Genomic DNA, 24,426 nt, shown 5'->3' on the forward strand with positions numbered 1-24,426 from the left:
CCCGCCGCCAGCCGAGGCCGCCGCCGCCCCCGCGCCACCGCCCCGCCCGCGGCTTGACGGCAGCGGGGAGGAATGCGCTTCCGGGGCGGGGAAAGAGCCCCGCGCCGCCCGCAGCCTCCCCGCGCCGCGCTCCGCTCCGCTCCGCCGCCCTCCCCTGCGCGCCCCGCGCGGGCTCCCGCCAGCAGCGCAGAGCCGAGGCCGCGGGCGGGCGCACACGCGGGCGGGCGGAGGGCGCCGGCACGAGGAGCTGCAGCCCGCGCTGCCGGGACCCGGGCGGGCGGAGGAGGCGCCCGCGCCGCAGCGCGCCCCCTGCCAGCGGCGGCGCCGCGGCCATGGCCGAGGTAGCGGGAGGACGGCGCGGGCGGGAGGCAGGGAGCGAGCGAGGGAGGGAGGGAGGCGGCTCCTGCGGGAAGGTGTCGGCGCCGCTTCCTGCCGCGGCGGGAGCGCGGGCCGGGACGGGCCTTTGTCCCGGGCAAGTTGCGCGGGGCCGCGTGCGCTGGCCCGGCGGCCGCGCGAGCAGAGGCGCAAGGGGCACTCGGGGCAGCGATTCGCTTCAGTCGTCAGGGGAGGGGGGGGGGCAAAAAAAAAAAAAAAAAAAAGGCTATTAAAGTGAGCTGTTAAAAGCCGGGTTATTAAAAGCGCTTGAGTCAGTGCGGGCCGTAACTGCGGCGCCGCGGGTCGGTGCCGCCGCTGCGGGCTGCGCGGGGGAGGCGGCCCCGCTCCAGGAGGCGCCTCTGGAGTCTGTGGCAGCAGCAGGGGGGCAGCGTGTGGGCCAGCAGCACCATCTACACACGGTGATGGCGAGCGGAGGCGAAGTGGTGGAAAATTCTGTCCTGACTCGTTGTTTCAGTCGTATTTTGAACCAAAGTGAGATTCCTATAACTTACTGCCTACCAGTTAGGCTCATCAAGTAGTCTTTGAGAATGGCTTCTAGTATGGGATAAAAACAAAAGAACAGCCTGTTACTCATGTGTTTTGTGTTTGTTTTTGCCTTTGGTATAATGCAGTGGTTTGTTCATGCCAACTTATGGGTAAGTGCTTGTCAGGTGAAAAAGGTGGTTTTTTCTGCCAGATTTGCGTCTGTTGCATCTGTTACAGTCCAGTTTGTGCCACCACGTATGTCTTGAGGAGCAAGGACCGTCTCCATTCAGACGGGTGAAACTGCTCGTGGCAAAGGCCAGACACATGCTTGAGTGTCCAAGGGAAATAGGACTTTGTGAATGTGCAAATAGTTGTTGATAATTGTGCTCCTGGTTAGTCATTCAATAAATGATGGTGGTGATAAATCGAGCTTGCTGCTGGGACATGAGATGACTTGGTAGCCACTTTTTTTTTAATGAATGATTTGCTGCTAGAAAAATATAGGAGTAAATTAAACTAGGTTTTCAAAGTACTGAAGCCATTCTAGCCAAGGCACAGGGTTCACAGCCACCCTGATGATGAAACTGGTGATAGATTCTCATATCACAAGAAATATTACTTGCCTCCGGCGACTGATTAAACGGCGTTTTGCAAGCTTGCCTACGGCTACATTATAAGAGTGCAAAAACACTGAGCCGTTGGCAGCAGGTAGGCAGGATGAGGCAAGTCTATGATGAAGACAATGTAAACTTTTGCCCTTTACAAATACACTTAATAAAGTGAAAGGTGCGGGCTTGACAACCGCGGAGAATAGAATCCTGTCTCTATCAGATTTAGAGTTGGTAAGTGCCGTATCTGTTTGCCATCCACACGATAAATAAATCAGTCTTCTTTTGAAATCTAATTTGAACAGTTAAACTGCTGCCCTTTTTATAGCTGTTATAGATTTCCTTTGTGCAGCCAGAGAGTTCAGGCTGTTTTTTGTACATTTGATAATCGGATCTTGTAATGTCCCTAGTTATGCCCACCTTTATGCTGGGCTGATTCAGAAGGATGCACCTTTCTGTAGCATATTCGTGAATTTCTGATATGAAGCTGTAATTCTAGTGTTTGTCTTGTCTAGTTTTAAGTGACTCAAGTGGGTTAATCCTCTGCCACTTCCTTTGGGAAGTGATTCCCACAGCTGAATGCAAACTGTCCGGAAGCTTTTCCTGCTGTTTTTGCTTCCCGATTCATGATTTCATCTTTCTGCTCTTGGCCATCCCCCCTATACTTGTCTTAGGGTAGAGCTGCTGTGATGCATATTTAAAAAGAGCGCAGTGCTATAGCAGGCAGCTCAGACTGAAGACTTAGGCAGCAAAAAGGCGAGCTCAGAGGGAGCCCTGTAAATACAGGGTTGCTGCATGCTGTGTTTCGTGCTGACCTGATCGTAATTCCCTTGCTGCCTTTGGTATGAGCGCTCTTCAGTTGTTTGTAAATAGCTGTCATGCCTACAGCTCCACCAGGCTGGATTTAGTCAACTGATGTGGTGCACATTTAGCTCTTACGTCTTTGCCAAGACGGCAGCTCCCCCAGCCCTGTGCTCAGCCTGTGACAGACTTCCTGGATGTCAATATTTCTTGGTAACGTGGCCTTTAGAAATAGTTCTGTTGAAATAGCTGCTCTGTGACGGGACCCTTGCTGTTAGGCATGAAGGGCTGTCGTTTTGAGCACGCCCTTCTGTTTTTTCTTTCTCCATGTCAGATTGATGGATTCCCTGGTATTCCTGCTCTTCTTGCGGGCCTGAGCTTCCTCAGGAAAGGCAGATGCAGGTCTGCTTTGATGCCTCGTGCAGCTTTTGCTCCTGTCGCCATTGCAGAGTGGTGGCTAAAGGACGGTGCCCCTTCTCCCTCTTAGTTTGGGGACACATTGTGGGTCTTTCCAGGCAGGAGCAGAGGCTGAATGAAACTGCTGCTGATAGCTGTAACCTTCACCTTCTCCTTCCACCTTGCCCTTTCCAGGTGTCTTTTGTGCCCCTCCATATGCACACTATTATTATACACATTCCCACTCTGCAAAATTGGTGTTGAAAGAGCATTTTATTATTATTATTGGTATTAAGAGTGACAAGCTAATTGGCTTTTAAGATGTACCATTCCTGCTCACATGGCATTTGGAAGGTGCATTGGTCTCTTTTCCAGAGAAAAAGAGTCCAGGCTTGGGGGTTGTGGATTTTTTGCTCTGCTTCGAACTAACCTTTGTCAGGGACTTTAAAATACTGCTGTTTGCCAATAAAGGATTTAGGCCCTAGACCTTAAACCATCCTTTCCTGCTGCTCACCTCCCACTTTTTTTTTTTTTTAATTGCTGGTTCTATATTTTTTTTCTCCTCCTGCCTCTGTCCTGTACTATTCTAATCAGCAGTTTTCACATTGCCAATTAAACATTTTGGCCATCTCCTTCAGGCTTTTGCTCAGGCTTCTGCTGGTGTCTCTGTGTTTGTCCTCTTTACACAAACACTTGTTTGTGTAAAGGCTTTACAGGAAAATGAGGCCTTAGTGTCAAGGAATGTCACTTATTTCTGAAGAAAGCACTTTTTCAGAAATGAGTGTCACATCATGAACTTCCAAGAGCATAAGTACAAAAGTAAATTCTGCAGCATGGTCTTATTGCCAACATCAGTCCAAATCTGTTGCAAGACACCCTTTGTGACAAAAAGCTGAAATTAGTTGGCTTGTTTTTATGCTGGGTAATGTCTTGCAAGTGGCTAGTATTGTCTTCTTATTTCTTTCTAGTTCTTCCTGTCTCTGTTACTCGCTTTTATTGTGTGTTCTGCTGTCAACTTTCAGAGAAAAGGAAGGTGTTACCTGCTCTGCAATAACCACGGCTGGCCACGGTATTGATCGCTGTAGTCTCTCAGCTCCTGTGGTTGTGCAGCTGATGGGGTGGCCTACGCTGTCACTGCGTGTGTACCTGGAGGTGGGAAACTCTGTTCACCACCCCCAGGTCACCTGCCCCCAGTGCCTATCCTGCCTGAGGGTGATCGGTAATGATTGGTAATGATTGGTGATGGTTAGTAACCTACTGGTGATGACTGGAAACCCCAACTGTTACAGTGAGCAGTCAGGATATGTCTATGATGAGACCGTCTTAAACTCTCTTTCTAACCTCATGGGGATAACAGGCGCAGTGAAATAGATGCCCATAGGCAAGTTTAAACCTTGTGGATAATGTTATGCGGAAGAAAATGAAAATTCTGACTTCTGTAAATGATTAATTATGTGTCACTAAATACTACTGTTCTATTAAACAGAATATTGCTATTTAACATGTTGCACATTTATAATGGCCTCTTTATTTTTCTATTTCTAAACTGATCAGGATACTTCTTATAGACTTCCTAGACTATAATCCCATTAACAGGTTGAAGAGGAATGGAGAAGCCACCAATTTAGTGCAAAAATTGCTATTATCCAAGCACATAGTTGGGAAGTTGGCCTGATGAGACAATAATATTAATGTTTTACTTTGGGAAAGGTGGTGGGATTCCTACCTGACTCTGTAATCCTGTGTGGGATGTTGCTGAGTAGAGGCAGCTTAATGCACTAGAATCTGTATCTTTTGTCTGTATCTTTCTCAAATTGTCAGGTGCAAAGAGAGTTATGCAGTATGTTTTCTATTTTAAAAGCAATTTTGTTTTTCTTTCTTTCTTTTCCAACAGCAACAGTGAAATATTGTTAATATTTCTGTCTTTTTTTATTGAAGGAGAGAGTTTTAAGTAACAAAATTGGAGGCTGGAACCTTAACTTTGGTACTGCTAAGAACAGCTGTGTCAGCAGTTGGCTGTTCTGTAAAGACTGGTGGCTTCTTACTGTCCTCTTCCTCCCTTTCCTTCTCCCAAAGAAAAATATCTATATATCACTGATGAATGAACGCAGTTCTCACATTCTGCTGAAAATCAATAGCTTTCTGTCTACATTTCCCCTAAACTGTTGTGATTTATGATACCATTTGTGTATAAGACTTTTGCTCAACTTAGTCCTAGTCTTAACTTATCTGGCTTAGATTAACTTCTACTCTTGATAGTTTCTAGTGCATAAGCAGGAAAGAGACCGTTGTTCATATGGATTCTTAATGTATTAAATACAAATTTCTGTGTAGTGTACATATTAGTACAAATATTCACATATAAGTTGCATTTAACAAAATAGTTTTTTTTTAACATATGGAGCTTTGCAGGTAATGGTGCTTTTTATGTGGGATATGAACCGAAAAAGTGAAACCTGTCTTTCTCTTCTCTTGTTTTATCTTTTGTGGTAAAATGAAAACAGAAATTATATGTTGGACAGAACCGAAACATTGAACTTGCCCTCAAGTAAAAATGACTGATTTGTGGTTATTTAAGAGAGAGGAAAAATATTTCTATTAGATGAGTTTAGAGTTGATACTTAGTTTAGAAAATCATGGTATTGTGAGTCAAAGGTAGTATCTTGGGTAATCTGCATATTTAGTCCTTGAGGATGTGGTTTTCTAAAACAAACCTGAGACTGAGGTGTTTGGTTTGCTGGAACTGTGGCCTCCAAGTAAATGTTGAGATCGGGATGCAAAACTAATTCTCAAGGAAAAGGGAAAAAAAAAGGATATCTGTCATTCTAGAGTCTGGTTTTGTTACAATTGTGGTTAAATGTGATTTAACACTGTGTTAATGTAAGACGTTGGCACCGAGATGAACATCTTCCTCCCGCGCCGCTCGCTGTGCTCTGAAGCTGCTTGGTTTGTTCTCAGCTGTTCTGTGTGGTGCACAGGGCTTCTGGGGGGCTCTCTGTGGCCTCGTGCTGTCCTGAAGCAGCTTCTGGTGTGATCGTCCCCATGTTCGTGGTGGACAGCAGTGTCACGAGCCTCATGAGAGCTCAGGAAGTCATTTGAAGGACCTGCTGATCAAATAGTCTGGCCTGTGCCTCTGCAGTTCAGTTGCTCAAGTAATAAATTGGGCAATGTCCAAGCTCTGCCTGGGCCCATAGCTCTCTAATTTCATTGATCTTAAGTGGAAGGATTTTTTTTTTGAAGGCAAGAGTACAGGTGAAAAGGAAAAGATATTTCTGAAATGAAGATGGATACAAAAATGTAACCTTTTCAAGATAAAGATCATTCTCCTAAGGATCTAAAAATGACATCTGAGCAGTTGAATATCATTAAATCTGGATTAAATACTGCAGTAAGTGAATTTTCTTTTATCTTGACCAGATCTTTGTTAGTGGGATGGCTGAAGACTTTGCACTTGCCCAGTGCATAAGCGATATACACCTGTTTCTGATGATAAGATAGAGAAATAGGAAGAAGTTTTTGTTGATATGAGCTACAAGATTAACTTGGATAAGCAATGTTGATTACCTTTGGAATAGGGATTTGTTTGTTTGTTTGTTTATGTGGGTTTTTTACTAATAGTCTGTTTTTCTGTGTACGAGCAAATTAGCCGTGATGGGCTATGGTATAATATAAAGTCAGAATTATCTTCTCTGAAGTTGATATTTACATAGGAGCACAGTTTGGTAGAATTTAAGATGCTAAGGGGATAATGAAGAAAATATATTTACAAAATCAGTTTTTGCAATGATGTATTTAGCGTAAGGTAATGTTCTCGGCTTGTAGTGTTTGTTGAAGACTGTAAGTCCTGAGGGGAGTAATGTAGCTCAGCGCCATAAAACACAGTAATTGACCATTTTAAAAGTGTCAAATTGCTGGTTTTGAGATAGAAATCTACCCTTCAGCTGTGCATGAATGTAACATATACATTTACAAAGCAATCCTAAGCAAGTATAGTATTCTGAGAGATAACATTTGTTCTTTGCTTTTGTTGCACAGTTCAGAAAGGAGGTGTAATTTTTGTGTTAATCATTGCTAATTAATCGCTCACTCATTAATCACTCTTTTATCAGCTCTATGCAAATCTGCTGTGGAAGAAATGGGTGTTCAAGGATTTCACTGTTGAATTTCTCTTGGGTGCGGACTTCACACCCACAAGTGTATGCAGAAAGGAAATGAGTGTAAGGGGAAATAGCAAATTTCCTTTTTTTTTTTTTGTTTGTTTAAGAATGTACTATACATATCAGCTTTAGATTCTTTATCAATCTTATAATGCAGTTTGAGCAGTGATGAACATCTTATTTTTTTTTCCCTGACTTCTAAAAGATAGGCTAAAACAGTGCATATGATGTTGCTGATACCAGCAGGTTTTGTGGAAAAACTGCTTTAGCATTAAAGAGTAACTGTAGTGTGCAAGACTGCTGCCAGCATCTTCATCGCTGCCAGCTAATTTGGAGAGTTTTTAGGTAGTAATAAAAAAAGATAGTGCCAGTAGCTGTGCCTTTTGGGGCATAATTCACAATGCAGTTTCACTCTCTGGATGAATGATAGGTATAATATGATTAACATTTGGTTGCAGCTGGAAGCACTTCTCCTACTTGTAGCAGTTTTAATTCTGGAGATTAGAATAAACAGCTTGCTCATTAGTGATATCTCAAAACATTGGAGTAGACAAGTAGTTTTGAAACTTCTGAATTTCATATTCCTTAAAATGTTCCAGTGGTCATTGAAGTATGAATTCAACTAAAAGTACGTTTCTTTTCCTCAAAGCACAGCTCTGCAGCAATGTGTGGCAATGTACGTTATGGCTAGTGGGGGGTCCTGCACTACCTCCCAGTCTCGCCAGCCTCCTCTCCACACCGGGGTAGTCGTGCAATTGTGCAGTAAGTCAGGGATATATTTGATCTGATTGAAAAACAGCTTCAGCCAAACGATTGCCAGCAGTTGGTGCTCAATGGAGGAGGGCGGGCGTGGGGTCTGGAGAAGGGACCTGGCGCTGTTCAGCAGCGGAGCCTGTGTCAGGGCATCTGCTCAGCTCCGTTGAGAAACTTCGAGATGACTTTGTTACCTGTTGAGGGTCCCTTCGAAGCGGGATGTGAGCCGTGTCTCTAGCGCTGTCACCACCAGCACAAGCAGCTGGTTTGGGCAAGGACAACTGATTTTTTTTTTTTTTTTTTTTTTTTTTGCAAGTGCTCAGATTGTGCAGGGCTGAAATCTGGGAGGCGTTGGCTGTTTCACCAGGCAGTCGGCGCTACCGCAGTCGCTGCCATCGTTAGTCACTGCTTGGAGAATGTGAGCAATGCTCGTTCCTCCTGGAAGCCAAGTGTCACTTACTGGCAAGGATGCTCCAAGGTTTATATATATGGTTTATAGGTCTGAGTCTATCTATGGTTAAGTGTAGATTATTTTTTGGTTATATTTCTGCATGATTTTGATCTGATGATGATATGCTGGGAATGAGCGTTCTTGCAGTGCAAGCCTGATTCTAAGTGGTACTAGAATGGGGACTCTTTAGAAACCAGCAATTAAATATTTAGATTGTACCTGTGAATCTTACACTATGTACTTGTCACTACAATCCTAAATTAAGAAATAATGGATTAAATAGTTTCAGTCCTTTGTGTTCAGTTTTAATTTTTTGACCCACTAATTTAGTCTAACAGCTGATTAAATAGATTGGCTTACTGTTTAACAAACCACGGGCACTGCAAAGTAAAACGTGGTTTTTCCTCAACATCCTTCGTTGCACTTTGCTCCTTGTTCAGAGGCCACCTCTGCTGTACTAGGGGCCATGTAAATACACGGTGCAGCTTCAGATATTTGTGCTCTAGTATGAAAACCTTTGAAGACCTTTTTCTAGTCTCTGGTTTGAAAGATAGACATATTTGCTAGTGAGGGTTTAAGAATCGTTTTAAGGCTATTAATTTAAAAACTAATTAAAACAGATTTTCAGTTCCTGAAGTTCCTGTTAACATCTCGTGCTTTGTAATTTCAGGACTAATGGTTGGCAGAGCTGGCAGTCAGGTGCTCTCAAAATTAAATGGAGTTCCTGTAAATGGTACCGCTGAACTTGCTGACCGCTGTTAGCGGGATTTGTGGATTGCATCGTGTGTGTTTTCAAGTTTGAAACTTGGTTAAAACCTAGTGTGTTACATCAGGTGGAAGGAGGAAGAATATGGATTCTGCAGCAGATTAAATCAGCCTAAACTGGGCTGTTCTGGGCAGCCTAAACTGGGTTGTTCTGGTCCTGTCCTGCTTGCACATTTTCTTTTCCTTCCGTTTTGCATTAGCGCAGGTGCCTGATAAACAACCGGCTCTAGGAGCTGACCTGGGTGAAAATGGATTGCTGTTTTTCAGCTTGCTTTTGAAGCACAGTAGCTCTGCAAACTGGGGCACTGTGTTACCGAGCAGTCACCACAATTCACCTAAGGATACAGAGAAGGAAGGTGGGCCTGGGCAGCCTGGGTTTCAGTGGCTTTAGCAGCGCTGCAAGCGAGCACTTTAATTTCCTCAGTCTGCAAACCAGCTCTGACTCTTTAAAAATTGCTTCTTTACCCCTCGCCTGTCCCTTTGGAGGCCTGGTCCAGCTCGTGAAGCTCACAGGAAAGTGATTTGGGTTATGAGGGGGGCAGAACAGCTTAAGGTTACCCTTTTGCGAGCCCAGCAAGCGGCAGCGGCTCATGGTGGCGTCGGACAAGTGCCGGGCGCGAGCGCAGCGGGCAGGGGCTGCTGCTGGACGGGGAGGTGCTGGAGATGCTGCAGAGGTGCCACTGCTCGTGGCAGCAGTTAACGTTTCAGTTGGTTTCAGTTGTTGAAACCATAGCTTGGGAGGCCACATAGGTGCTCATGGTAGCTACTGGTGGGGTGAGCGCTGCCATGTGAAACCCCGAGTTGGGTTTGCCCTCTGCTGTATGGCAGCCTGCGGCTTCCTGTGCTATCTGCAGCACTAGAGGGCAAGGCTTGCGGATACCTTCTCTTAAAGAAATAGCTGATAAGTCTTATAAACGAAATTCTCTCTTTTTTTTTTTTTTTTTTTTTTTTTTTACTTAAGAATGTATATATCCGTGACCTGCTTTTCCTTTAAATCAAAAGCTTGGATTAATGTAAGTTTAGCCAGTCATTATGCCAGTCATGGAGTATTACCAAGGCAATATGATCTCAGAAGCACTAGTTATGGTCAGCTGCCTAAGAGCTGTATTTATATGTTTAACTAAACTTTTCTTTTCCCCATGCTTATAGATAAATGTGAGGTTCAAGTTGCACAAAATTAAATAACTTCTGCAGGGGAATAGTAAGAGCTACAGAGTATAGGAATTTAATACACACAGAACAGACAGCCATGTTCTGCATTGGAATGACACAAATTGTTATGTAGCATTCCTAATTTAAATCCGTTTGAGATAGAAATGCTAAATTTAGCTGTCAAGTCTTGAAGACGAGCAAGACCTATGTAAACAAGCTGATTATTAAATTTGGTCACCCCACGGCCATAGAGTGCCATATTAAAACAACACCATAACTTACCATTTTGAAACATTTCCTTAGGAAAAACTAGTAATGCTGCAATGAATGGAAGTGGTTTAAACTTACATGGCAGGTTTCCTTCTGAATTTTGATTGAGTATATAGTGTTGTAGCCTTGGAGGAGGGATTAAATTATTACGGCAAAAGTGACTAATGGGTCTAAAAGCATTTGAAAAGTAATGGAACAGCAGCAATTTTTTGTCTTTTTTTAATTACAGTGCAGGTATAAGTACATGTAACAGTGAAATTTTGAAGTGCATTATGGAAAAATAACTCCTGATAACAGCAGAAATGTGTACAGAGAGTTTCTTGTAAAATGGAGAGTGCATGTTTTGAGTCATCAAAGCTGTGATGCATTTGAATTATCGGAAACTTGCGTTGGCAAGAGCTCAGAAAATAGATACTTTTAGTAGTGAATATTTCAAGGAAAAAGAATCAATATTTGGGGAAAAAAATGAAGTGTGTTTTGGTTCTTAACATGTTAATGTCCTCATTAATAATGAAGATATATGCACACATTTACCCTTTCTTTATCCTACCTTGGTGTGCACGTATGCGACTGTTGTTGTTATATAAAATATTAGTTTCATGGGCAGTGCCGGGAGGGTGGTGCTTAGCACTGGCGCAGTCTTTGTGGCGTGCTTGCACGCTCCAGAAGCACCGCACAAACGGGGCTTATTTCTTTGTCCGTGCTTCAAATTTGAAGTGATTCAAAACGTTCTCATTATGAATCTGTCTTTTGCAGACAGAATTCACCAACACAGGGTTTATTGGAGAAGAAGGGAAAGGGGGATTTTAGTGTTCTTATTCTGTATTTTATTTATTCCCTATTTGTGTAAACACAATATTTGGAGAACTGTAGAACAGCACAATAAAGTTAGAAAATGGCTTTGTGTCAGCTCTAGATTACACTAGGTATAAACCATAAGTAAGGAAGAGTAAAAGTGAATCACTGGTGCTTTAATTACATAGGGCTGCAAGTCTCTGCCTGCTGTCATTCAGAATATAGAACCTTATTTCCCTCAATTTAGTCGTGAACAATAAGCCCACTTGTTAGTTTGATTTTTCCAAGATACAGTTGTCAGAATTTATCCTATAAACTGCTGCCTGTGGATAATTTCTTGGCTAAAAGGTTGGAATAAGCCTACATTGTGGGGTAAAAAAAAGCTTTCTCGTGAGGAAAGCACCTCACTTGGCACATGGTGAGCTAGTTTCCGTATGTGGTGACCATGCACTGGTTGTTTGTTTACATGGGCTGTGTCTGAGCAGTTCTGGCTTTACTAAACATCAGGATGCTTTCCAAAACAACTCTTCAAATTGTGGGATCTTGGCTTAAAAGTGTGTATCAACTGTGCAAGAAAACATCATACAAATAGTCTCTCTGTCTGCACTAGGACAAAGCTAAGGCTGAGGCTGGTGGATGTAGTGAAAATATTCTTATGAAACTAGTAATTATTCGCGGCGCAGACCTGCCTGGTCGTGACTTGAACTGCCCACACCCACTGCTAAAATATCCACCCTGCCTCAAAGCAGGTGCTGAATAACCAACTTCGTCCTTGCACTGCTCCAAGGCTCTGCACAGGGCCTTGCAGCACAGGGAAGAGTTTGAGGTTGCCGTTCGCCTGTCAGCCTCACCAGTGAGGTCTCTTTTCAGTGGTAATTTGGTCCTTTTGCTCCTTCTTTTACTTTCCGTCACCATATCCAGCATGAAATCTGGACTCCTGTGATTCTAAATTTGTCTTTTCCTAACATATTTCTATTCAAGTAGACTTTGGCTGCGCTAGAATTACCCTTTCCGATTATTACAGCGTTACACAACTTACTTTAAAAGCTCCTTTGGTTTGTGGTGAATATTATTTAGGTTTGTAGCTGGTTGTGGGAGTTTGCATCACTGAATGATAGTACAAATGGGCCTTCTTAGTGAAAAGATGTATGGAAATACAGTGTAAATGCAAGCAAAACATTATCTGCTCTATCCTGCCTAGATAGGCCTCTTGTGCCTTGTAAGAGTCTACTTGCAGGAGGTCCCCGAGAGCTTTTGCTAAGCAAGAAGGGTGTCTAGAGTTGCTTGTTGCAAGCAGAAGTTGGAAGGTGAATATTCCCCTTATCTTGCTTAAGTCTGCAGTAAGATCCATATAGTTTGGTATAGTCGGGTGCACAGTTGGTGATTTCAGCTTAAACTTGAGCCTAAATTTCTGTGTCAAAGTGTGAACATAGATCTATCGCTCTACTTTCCTACTGGTTAGGGCATTTGGTGAGAAAGGGATAAAGCTGGTGGTCTAAACAGTGATATACAGGTTCATTTTGCTTTTATCCGTTGACACTGTATTGTAAAAAATACAGGTTTTACAGGGAACAGGATCTGCAGCTCCACTTTTACATCTTCCTTCTGCCTCACACCATTCAAGTGCTTCAATAGATAAACTAGAGTTAAAATGTTATCTGCCTATTTTCCGTCTCGGTGCCTTTCGTTTGGCTGCGTACCAGCGTCTCTTCGATAAGAACTGGGGCAGGTGCTTACCAGAATCTCCTGTAAAGTGATAGAGCGTTCCCTGGAAATGGGAAACCAAGCCCTTTTATGCTGGAGAGAAACGAGAAGCCAATCACCTCACTGCCGGGGTGCTACCTTAGTGCTGTTAAAAGTTATGGGAACTATCACCAAGCCGTTGTGATTAAAAGCAGCCTTACAGGTGGACCTTCCATGTCCACTTGTTTTTATCTTTCTCAAGCTGGAGAGAGGTCAAATATAAGAAAACAGAACTGCCAGCTGCTGCTGTTCTGAAATAAGGTAGGTGGAGAGGAAATGCAGGTGTTTTTATCAAGAAACATCCACCTACCTCCCTGCAGCTAGGCACCTGATTTAGACAGATTTATCTCTGCTCAATTCAAGGTTAAGACCAACAAATAGTTAATTGCTGTTCCACTATTTACAACCTTCAATAAGTTGAAGGCTGCCTTGAAATCAAGGAGCAAGTATCAATAAATGCTACGTACTAAGAACAATCTGAAACTGCAAGTGCCTCTGAGTTAGCTGTTCTGTTTTAAAGCAGCTGTTGCCTTTGTAAACTGTCAAAAAAAAAAAAAAAAAAAAAACCAGAAAAAACAGTACTCTGGGAGTACAAGAACTGTGAACAGAGCTCCACATCTGTTCTTATAAGCTGTGGGGTCAGCCTGCTCGTGTTGTACATGACTGTTGTGCATTAAACTAAGGACCGTGACACAGGTACGGGGACTTGGTTTGCAGAAGTGATGTAGGACCCACAAGTGTCTTATTGGAACATAACAACTATTGATTTCCCACTGAATCCAATCCTTGCTGTAGACCCTTAGGCCATTCGCCCCCTTGGACCTTTTCAGCAGTGGTTAAGGATGAAGTCGCTGTGGGGAAGGGCTCTGTATCTGTTCCGTAGAGGGTCTCTCCTCAACACGGCCGTGCTCGCGCGCGTGCCTGCCGTGCTGAGCCTGGGCCGGGGCGTCGCGGTTCCCCAGCAGAATCTGCCAGATTGCCGTGTGTTCCTCAAGCTTCTGGCACGCAGAAAAGCCCAGGCAATGTCGTCTTGTCTTTTTTTGGACTCCTAACTCTGCAGAGGGATTTTCTGAACTAAACATTGACATATGCTCATTAGGCTTCTTCAGATAACCGTGCTGGAGGACTTGGCTCCCTAACCTGAGCTGAAGATTAGTTTCCTGTTTCATTTTCTATTTCTTTGTAGCTAAAAATTAAGTCATAACTGTTTTGTTTTATATTATTTTTGTATACTATGCCCTATGAAAATGGTTATCCGTGATAGTTGGGTTGACTATGCATGATTTATTCCATTGATATAAAGATAAAAGCTGATAGAAATGAAAGCCAGTGTGAACTGTTGCTGATCATTTTATCCTGCTGATCATTTTACTAGTTAGTAGTGCCCTAACTCAACGCTTTTCCTGTAGATATTTTGAGTTAGGATCCCTGACATGATGAAACTTTGTTTAAAAACTGTTTCAGTGTGAAAGAATTTGTTATTTTGCAAATTAATCCAGGGTAGTGTCCCATTCTTTCCATATTACTGCAGACACTTCAAAACCCTCTCTGTTAATGGCTATTAAACTGCCAGGGAAAGAACATCTTGGCTTTTATGAAGCATGAACTGGGCTGTGTGAAAGCAGAGGTGCTTCTGGATTTCCATTTGGATTGTGTTGCTGGGAAGTCCTGCTCTTGAGACCGTGCTCGCATGGTCCACCTCGAGGGCTCCCTTTTAATTCATTGCCTGGCTACTCCATTAGCTAATAATTTCTGATCACACAAGATCAGGATCTGCAAAGGGAGGCAGTAATGGTTCTGTGCAAATAGTTAACGCTGCATTTTGGAAGCAAATAGTTTTGCAAGGTGACTTAAAATATTGGTTCTTTGCTTAAGGTTTTCCAGTTTTCCAACTGTTAGTGCTCACCTCAAGTTTCCACTTCGGTCAAGAAAAATACACCCTTAGCATTGCAGTCTCAGAGTTTATTCTGCAAGCCATGTAACTCCCAACGAGGGTTCAGTATCTTAGTCATGTTTATATTGATCTATTGTTTAGTATCTCAGCAACATTTGTATTGATTACGTAAATCAGATAGCTGCTGAGGTCTCAAATGAAGAATTATTTATTTAAGAAACATGGAAAAATCTACATCATAAATTTAAATTTTTAATCAAAAGTAACTGCTTGATCTGAAACACTTTATATTTTTTGCCAGTGCCTAAAATTCACCCGGAAAAGTTGAGGTCTCTAGTTAAAGCAAGTTGCCTAAACTTTCTTCAGGAGTGAGTGAGAAGGACAGACCGCTTTTAGGAGGGGCTCTATCAAATCCTCAAATGGGCCTCTCCAGAGAGTTTAATACTGCTGAATTTAGAAACCATTCTCTTCCTGCCCCGTCGCAGCCGTGAGGAGCAGAGGAGGGGTTGGTGGTGACCGCTGCAGCCCTGCAGTGTCCCGCGCTTCTCCCCAGTTCTCTGCTCTCCCCAGCTGATCTTTGCCACCACCTCCCTCGCTGGGCCCAGGTGGATGAAACTAAGCCCCGCTCTGGCGCTCCCTGGTGGCTTCCTCGCCTGATGCTGGACTCGAGCAGCTGTGTAGCTGTGGTCTGGATGCTGGGATTGGCTCTAGGCAGCATTTCTGAACCCAGCTGTGCCCCCCGAAAGCACGGCTGGCACAAGGAGAGGTCACTTTGCAGGGAGCACTGACACTCGTCCTGAGGTGTGTTGCTTATTCATTTCTAGGCATATACATTTAATCAGCATGCTCTGTGGGGATATGAATAAGCAGCCTGTCTGGTTATTGTCTCAAAATGTGGCTCCTGCCCAACAGTTCAACTTCGTATCTGCCCTCTGTTCTGAAGCGTGGCTGTGCCTGGAGCTCCGCAGCAAGGACAGAGCAGAGCAGACCCTTGCGCTCCTTCCTCTGCTTCACGTGGGCTCGATTGATGCTGAGGTGCCAGCTCGGATGAGCAGTGGCTTGACCAAATGGAAAAATGCTATTTCTGCCTTTGCCTGACATCCTCTGCAGCTTCCTGCCTCTCCCAGGTGTTAGCTGTTTTCTTTGCAGGCAGGATACACGCTCCCTGTGGAGTGGCAGGTAGGGAAGGGTCAGCCCTTACAGCTGAGCTGGTCTCTGCTCACTGTTAAGTGCAGTTTTGCACATTTGGGTCAGATTTAGTTCTAAATCTGATGATTAGCACACTACATGGGTGCTGATCCTAGATTTGCAAATTCCAAATTAGTCTCACAAGAGAGGAGACTTGCTCCCTCTTTAGCTTGCTACCAGCTATGGAATCTCTTGCTTCAAATTAGAAGCTTCCATCAGAGCTACTTTTTATAATTAAAAATAGTCCTTTCAGTTTTACAGTTCATAGTAGCAGGAAAAAAAAAAAACAACTTGGAAAGCAGTAAGTCCAAATATTCAAGGTTATGTCCGTATTTGCCTTCATAAAATATTTAAAAAAGATTGTTGTTAACAAACATGTAAAAATGTAGTTTTTTCCCCCTGAAGCACACCGCTATTTTTATTTTTATTTTTATTTTTATTTTTATTTTTATTTTTTTTATTATTTTTTATTTTTATTTTTTATTTTTATTATTATTATTATTATTAAGTGATTTAGTTGTTGAATAAAGATATTTCAGTTCCCGAGTTCCTGGTGGACTTACTTTTTGTAAGGTGCTTCTAGGAGAAAAATATCATAATATTTTTCAAGATCTCTGCTTTGTTTTAATTAAAAAGGGGAGGCAGAGTGCAGTTTCACAAAGGTTTCCTTAATTGCCTGCAACAACCAGTTGTTTTCTGTTCCCTGTTGTGTGGCTGAGCACGGACGGAGGATTCAGTTTCCCCTCCGCAGCGGCTTCCAAAGGACTCCTTTGGCTTGGCTGTCAAATGTAGCAAAGGTGTTTTTTTTTTTTTTTTTTTTTTTTTTGCTTTGCTTTGCTTTGCTTTGCTTTGTTTTCCCCTTAATATAAAAAACTGCAACAGGGCAGCCCAAAACAGACAGGTGACTCAGGGAAAGGGATTTGGGGCTGTAAGGGCCTGTTTGCTCAGAGGGGTTGGCCTGGGCCTTGTGCGTCGCAGCCCGCCTTGCGTCCCTTGTGTTGAAGAACTGTCAAATTTTCACCCAAATTAGCGAATTTTTAACAAGGTTTTTCAAAACCTCAGCAGATGGAAAAACTATTAGTGAGGCGAGGTGAAGGAAGTGAACCGGCGTGGCCTGGCGGCCGGCTCCTTGCTCCAGGAGAGGCCTGCGCTTCGCCATATATGGAAGCGGACATTTTGGTTGTTAACTTTACGGGGAATCTGTGCCCAGAACTATATTCATCATGCGGATGCATTTCCACAGGAACGTTTCTCTTCCAAGTTGCCTTAGTCATAGTTTTAGCACTGTGTCACATCTTTGCTAACTTATTTATATAGTCTGCATGAGCTTGCTGTGCATCCACTGCTCGTCTGCCCTAAAAAGGTGAACTGTTTATGATTTTTCTCGTTTTGGCTAGCAGAAGAGACCGTCCTAAATCAGCGCCAGCAACTTAATTTGTTTCATATTGAAAAGAAGACCCCTCTGTGGGCTGTGCTTAACTTCTGTAAAGTAGCAGCATATGCTTCATTTGGGGAAGTGAGGAGCGCTCAGGTCCCCAGGCGTGGGCAGAAGGCGAAATCGGAGTTTGGTGCATGCGGTAATAATGCTCAGAAGTTATAGATAGGAATTATTTACAGTACAATTTTATTTCTTTTTTTCCCCCCTAGCAACACAAGCAGTCTGAAATGATTTGACAGAAAAATGTGAAACATCCGATGTTATTGTTAGATAAAACTTGTTAGCAAAGTGTTGAAGTTGTTTTTAGAGGGCCTGCTCCCTCTGTGTTAGGTCTGGGTGTGGAAAGTAACAATTCTGAAGGACTGAATGAATGTGGGAAAAACAAAGCTTAATTGCAATGCCAACGTAAGGTTTGCTGTCTTTGCTGCTGGTCTGTATGAATGACAGTTTTTTAGAAGATGACAGGCTCATTTTAAATGAGATAGTAATATGCCATTAATAATCACTTATTACACAGGAAAAGATTCTACTACCAAATTTAAGTTTCCTTGGCTAAATAACAAAGTATTTGTCTGAACGCAGATGTTTTATTTTTGGTATTTTCAGGATCTTGGGTAGGGCTTTAATTTGCAGTAACAGTGTGGGGCTACCGAGGAGATTGGTGGTCTGAGATAAGGGTCTCCGAGTGCTTATGAGTAAAAGAGATGTGGAATTGAAAATTGCCCCAGAGTTTCAAAGCAGTTGTGTAAATTGGTTGGTTTGCTACCTACTCTTAAAGCTGAAGAAAAACTAAATGAAGACTGAGTGGTCCATTTGAAATCCAGTGTTAAACCATAATCGCAACGCTGGAGTACTTGGCAAAATTCCAACAATAGGGAAAATAACAATTCAGTAACCCTATGTTATGGTTTCTAAGCATTCATGTATCTTGTGTCCATACAATATACCAATTATATAGTTTGCATGTATTTATTTATTCATTAAGATCCATTACATTTGAAAAAGATGAAATTGTTTTTATTTTTATAAGGAAGATATTACTCTTTAGTTCTTTGTTCAAAGAAGAATAAAATTGGCCGACTCGGTATCAATGGACTTTAGGTTTTGGGGGAAAGGGAGCAGCTTTCTAGGTTGCAGTACAAGACCCAAAAGTAGGTGGTGGTTCTTCCTGTGCGCATTCCTAGGGAAAAAGTGGAGACTGTAGGGAATCTCCTTCTTCTGACTTAAAGATCTATGATATCTTTTATTTTTGAAATCTCTGATAACACTCAGAGCATACATACTTTTGGACAGGATGTTAATAGATAGTTCTTTTACCTTTTTTTTTTCCGTGATTGAACAATATTTTAAAGTTCATTATGGCATGATCCTAGGAGTATTTTAAAAGAGCTTAAAAAGAATATAATCTGTGTGATGCCCTCTAAATATAAAATTTAGTCTATACACATGGTTATATTTAAGAAAAATACATTTGTCCAATGAGCAAGAATAAGACTCCATCATCAACATGTTGTATCTACACCTTATTCCTCGTCTCCTGTGAAAAATAATTACATCTGTACTTTCGTGCTTTTTTATTTATTATTTGCAGTGAATCATACAATTCAATTTTCTGCTTTTATTTTTCAGATTAATTTAAAACTGTTTGCCTGGGCTGGATTCCTGTATTGCTTAATATGGAGTGGATTTGCACAGCAAGGTAAATGAGTTTATTAGCTTGAGTTACTTGAACGTTGCTTTAAAATGATGTATATTTAGCAGCTATTGCTGTAGGCAAGTGCTAGTAGCAATATATTACTCATTTCTATTAATAACATGTTTGTAGTTAGAACTTGATTTATAAGTCCAGAATGAAATAAACTAAAATTACACTGTTACTAGCACCCTTTTGAAAAATGAAGTGGCTGATCTGTGTTCCTTGGTAGGTGGAAGTGACTGCATAAAAGCCAATGCAAAATCATGTGGTGAATGTATACAAGCAGGACCAAACTGTGGTTGGTGTAAAAAAAATGTAAGTATTACTGCAAAAATCTTTTTATATAGTTTCAGGTTTAAACAAATACTCTATATGTATATGCCTATATACACCAATAATAGTTTCCTGTAGCTCTTCAGTATAATATATATACTGTAAAGTTTGGGTATGATAGCGTTAATGAAGACCTGATTTTAGTATATCTGTCATTCATCATGTGTTTCCTTTTCTGTTGCTAAATACAAAGTCCATGTGGACCCTAAAGGCTGTCTCATAGTTATTTAAAATCATTCCAGCATGGATTCTGTCTGGGTACATTTAATTATATTCTTTAGTGACATAAGAGTAGGGGTAATTTTAGGCAGACATAGGTGGGGTGGAGGAAGAGATTGAGGGTTTGTTTTTTAAAATGAAAAGATGTTCAAATTTTAGTATTCTCTTGATGGTAGACTGGGCTGTGATAGGTTGACTTGTGGAGGTGGGTGGTTGCTTTAGTCTGAAACACAACGAGAATGGCTGATTTCTAGTATATTTCTATAGAAATAGAGAAAATCTTCAGAATGTATTTATAAGCAAATATTTAATGGAAAAATATTTTTTCAGGCTTTGTTTCTCTTACCTTTATTTATACTTGAGGTTAAAGTTTTTTTGTGGGTTTGACATAATGGTAATTTGTGTTCAGGCAAAGTAATCTTTTTTTTTTTTTTTTAATTTATATTTTTTGTGTGTGTGAATCTTGCATTTGTAATGAACTTTCCCAAAATAAGAGTTGTTGTCTGTCTTTTCCCTGCTCTGTCAGCATGCTGCCATTTTTTGATGTGTCCTACCCATGTACTCTTATGTAATCTTTAATTAAAGCCTTTCCAAAACAGAGGAAAAAAAAAAAAGAAGCTTAAAGGAGGTGTAGTTGCAAAACAGGCTGAACAGATAGGTTCACATTATTGACGACTGCTTTTCCATCTGCTGGCACTTCTAGAGTAATGAGCTGTTTCCATCTGCTGGCACTTCTAGAGTAGCTGATTTAAGAGCACATCCTGCTCCTGCCAGAGATGACATTGGGCAATTTTTTTCATTCTTATCTTGTATACAGATTAGCATAAGTAAATGCAAACTGTTGGACTAGTGTTGGACTAGTCACTGCTTCATTTAATAAAATTCAACATATTTCAAGAGTGCATGGGGTTTACTGTAGAAAGTGTTACAGTGTGTAGGGTGTAACAAATTACAAATAGCTGTGAACTTGATATTCTCACCTGTGTTTTCTAGGACTTTTTGCAAGAAGGAGAACCAACATCTGCCCGATGTGATGACTTGGCAGCATTAAAGAGTAAAGGCTGCCCAATAGAAGATATAGAAAATCCCAGAGGTAGTAAACAGGTGCTTGAAGATAGAGAGGTAACAAATCGTAAGATAGGTGCCGCAGAGAAGCTGAAACCAGAAGCCATTACACAGATCCAGCCACAAAAATTAGTACTGAAGCTAAGAGTTGGTAAGGAAGGTTTCATTCTAGTCATCATATGATTTTTTTTGTTTGTTTGTTTTTGTCACATCTGCATTTCATGTTTTGCTTGTTTTATTTGTCCGGGTGATTTCAGGTTAGAATCTTAAAAGCCTTCTTAATTACAAACCCTGGAATAGACATTGATTGTGGTTCTCGTTTTGTTCAGTTGAGGGCAGAAATACCCCAAGCAGGGACGAGGCAGGAGGCTGCAAAGCCTGTTTAGGAGTCTGTTTCCCACCTTGTGTGGTGTTTTTGCTTTGGGGATGGGGATATGTTTTTGTTTCTTAAACTCTGGTGTTTTGGTCCTCCATTACTTGAGCAGAATGGAGACTTTGTCCTCGAGTAGAGTTCCTGGGGACAGTGTCAGAACAGCCACCTCGCGGTGCTGGTCGGAGAGCCTGCGCTGGAGGCAGCTGCTCAGTGCTGGCTGCTTTAATAAATGCAAGATGATCTGAAGCAACTTAGCACAATGGGAGAGGGAAGGAAAGGAATGAAAGTTATTTTGGAATTTTGGTGTTATCCCAGTTTTATTCTAATGGGAGCGTTTCAGCTTCCAGAGACCAGATTATTGTTCTTATGTTGTTAAGGCAGAGGTTTATTTAGCAGAACACAGAGGGATTTGAGCAAGTAAAGCAAAATATCCCCAAAGATCATTTCTCTATTTATAAGCACGTCTCTTGGTCACAAGGTCTCTGCACCCTTGAGTAGTTCAGGGCTGCAAATGTGTTAGTGTGTATGTGTTAGTGTTTTGTTCTCCACTCAAGGACTTTGAAACACAACTCAGGAAGTACAAAGCTGCAGCTTTTTTTTTTTTTTTTTTTTTTTTTAATGTAGAAGATGGACTGCTACATAGCTGGATTCACATGATTTCCCTGATTGCTATTTTGTTATTTTGTTGAGTAATAAGAAAATACATGCTAAATATTAGTCAGACTTCAGCAGCAGCAGCACCACTATTAAGTACCCGGAAGGAAGGAAGGAAGGAAGGGGAGGAAGCAAACCTTATAAATCTATTACTTATTTCACACACAATAGGCAAAAGAGTACTTTTTTATATAGAAGTAATTCTTCTGCAGTGTTTTTCAGTGTAGGATTTCAGTGGGTGAGACTACATATTTCTGTTACCAAGCTCAGGGTTCAGTCTTGTAGACAAAAAATAACTCATCTCACTGCTCTGTGCTCTCACCACATTTGATGCAAAGTAAGTTGAAGTATCCTATCCAGGGTTGATTTATCTTTTTTTTTTTTTTCAGCTGATTCAATGCTATTTTGTCTACACTAACCCCTAAGAATTTCTGGAGTCATCTTTGTTGCAAGTAGATGTTAGAAAACTTGTGCTGTTATTATAGGAGCCTTTCTGGAAGGTTCATACACCAAGTTTTCAGATATGGACAACTGGAAGGCTTGAGTTTAATAGTCGAGAATAGTCGAAATAATGTATCTTGAAACTGTGCAGTTGGACATGGGAAATACCTAATTGCTTCTTGATGTTTTTGGTCATACTTTAATCTTGTTTTCAGTTAGTATGAGGAAAAAATTGCTCACTGTTAGTTTAGATCTTGAATCTTTATCGAAAGCCTTTGAGATACTGATATTTTCTTCTTGCCAGTGCAGTTATTCTGGAATGTTTAATGGCTTCTGTTTAATCTCTGAAACAGGGGAACCTCAAACATTTTCATTAAAATTTAAGAGAGCTGAAGATTACCCTATAGATCTCTATTATCTTATGGACCTCTCCTATTCCATGAAAGATGATTTAGAGAATGTGAAAAGTCTTGGAACTGCTCTGATGTTTGAAATGGAAAAAATAACTTCAGACTTTCGAATTGGTAAGAAATATATGTGTATTCCAAACAAATGAAGTTTCTTTCCTGATATTTTTCACATAATTACCTATGAAGAACTTGATTCTTTGAGGAATTGAGGAAATTGATTCTTTTGAGGAATATAACAATACTTGATGATGACAGAGAAAGTGGAATGTAAAGAAGTATGAGGACTATTTCTGAAGTCAGTTCAGCTATAGAGGAATTGTACTCTGTTATATCATGATATAAATAAGAATTCAATTCTTCAACTTACACTTTTTTGTTGTTCTCGCTTAGGCTTTGGCTCTTTCGTGGAGAAAACTGTGATGCCCTATATAAGTACAACACCAGCCAAACTCAGAAATCCTTGTACAGGTGATCAGAACTGTACAAGTCCATTTAGCTATAAAAATGTACTGAGCCTTACCAGTGAAGGAAATAAATTCAATGAGCTTGTAGGTAAACAGCACATTTCTGGTAATTTGGATTCTCCTGAAGGTGGATTTGATGCAATAATGCAAGTTGCAGTTTGTGGAGTAAGTGTGTATCCATTTTTTTTTATTTTATTTTTTTTACTTGCCTACTAGATAAAGTTGTTTTAGAATAGCCTCACTGTCTTTTGGGGGCTAACTTAGATAGACTAGACAGATTGCATAGATGCATTAATTTATCTTTCGTAAGTAAAAATACATGAGTAAAATATGAATATACAATCAGGGAATGTAAAATGCTGATTATAGGGCATGTCCACAGCAGATGGATGCACTCCAAATACAGTATTTTTAAAGGCTGCTGCAAAAAATGAAAAAAAAAAAAAACAATTCTGCTCAAGCATGTCTAGAATTTTAAATAGTTAGGCAGCTCTCCTCAAATGATTTCTAAACTTATATTTTTATAGCTCTTATTTGACTACTTAAAATGGCCAGAATAGATTGTTGAATTGTGATTTCTACCACATTCTCAGATATAAGTAGATGGAAAAGCTGATTTTTTTTTGGTCATTTTAGGAGATCTGATCTAGGTCAGTGGCTTTGTTTTTTCTGTAGTCCAGCAGACCCTTTCGTGCATCTTTATGACATAGGCTCCTCTAAAAATACCAGTTTATTACTTTGCTACCATGTTACTATTTTGGTGGTCATTGGAATCAGGATTTCTGAAGAATAATATACTGTCTTCATTTAGAAGTGCAGTGCTAATCAAGCCTTCTGGGGTAAAACAAAATGTGAGTGAAGGGATACCTGATTTTTATGTCAGATTTTTATATTGCTTCCTACCCTTAAATTAATCAGAGCGTCAATTCTGGAAGTTTCTGAAAACAGGAAAGTAGAGCTTACAGAGTTAGGCCCAGCATTTATAGGCCAGAATACTAGTGGGACAGAGAAATATCTGTCAAATTCTGTCCGAGGCGAGTGAAGCTGCCCCAAACTGGCGAAGCCTCTTGGTTTCTCCGAGCCCAGCGCCGGACAAGCCATCGCTTTCCATCTCGGGGTTGCTGCAGTTCTGCACTTGCTAGTGTTGCTCTGCATGATTGAGCTGGGTGGCAGTGACAGCAGTGGGCTTGGGGAAGTCAGCTGTATGATGAGCACTGTTCCTAAGTCAATGGCATTGACTTAGTCCAGACATTCTCCGGAGTCAACGTCAGTCAATATCCTGTTATCCCCCAGACACTGTAAAGAAAACTGAAGAGACCAAAGTAAATCTCAGAAAGATCAGTTCTTGCCGAGGTGAAAATCCCACAACAAATGCTGTAGAACAGACATGGAATTAAATGCAAGTGCTTTTAAATTTTGAGCAAATTATATAATTTCAAGGGTGATGTTTTTGCAGTGCTGTTTCTTCTAAGTGTCTATTTCATGTGTGTATCTGTTGG

At 41.3% G+C, this 24,426-nt stretch overlaps 1 protein-coding gene across 1 annotated transcript in view; it reads left to right on the plus strand.

The window, feature by feature from the left end:
• Positions 1–241: 241 nt before the first annotated feature.
• Positions 242–24,426, plus strand: part of ITGB1 (integrin subunit beta 1) — a 39,858-nt gene continuing 15,673 nt past the window's right edge. The window contains exons 1-6 of the mRNA XM_088533965.1: positions 242–341; positions 18,902–18,971; positions 19,198–19,283; positions 20,514–20,736; positions 22,407–22,577; positions 22,854–23,092. Coding sequence (XP_088390091.1) covers positions 333–341; positions 18,902–18,971; positions 19,198–19,283; positions 20,514–20,736; positions 22,407–22,577; positions 22,854–23,092 — 798 coding nt within the window. The 5' untranslated portion in view covers positions 242–332. The remainder of the gene's footprint in view (positions 342–18,901; positions 18,972–19,197; positions 19,284–20,513; positions 20,737–22,406; positions 22,578–22,853; positions 23,093–24,426) is intronic.

This window comes from Tinamus guttatus, unplaced genomic scaffold, assembly GCF_059628265.1.
Source record: "Tinamus guttatus ecotype Peru unplaced genomic scaffold, ASM5962826v1 Tinamus_guttatus_pri_ptg000530l, whole genome shotgun sequence".
NCBI classification, from domain to species: Eukaryota; Metazoa; Chordata; class Aves; order Tinamiformes; family Tinamidae; genus Tinamus; species Tinamus guttatus.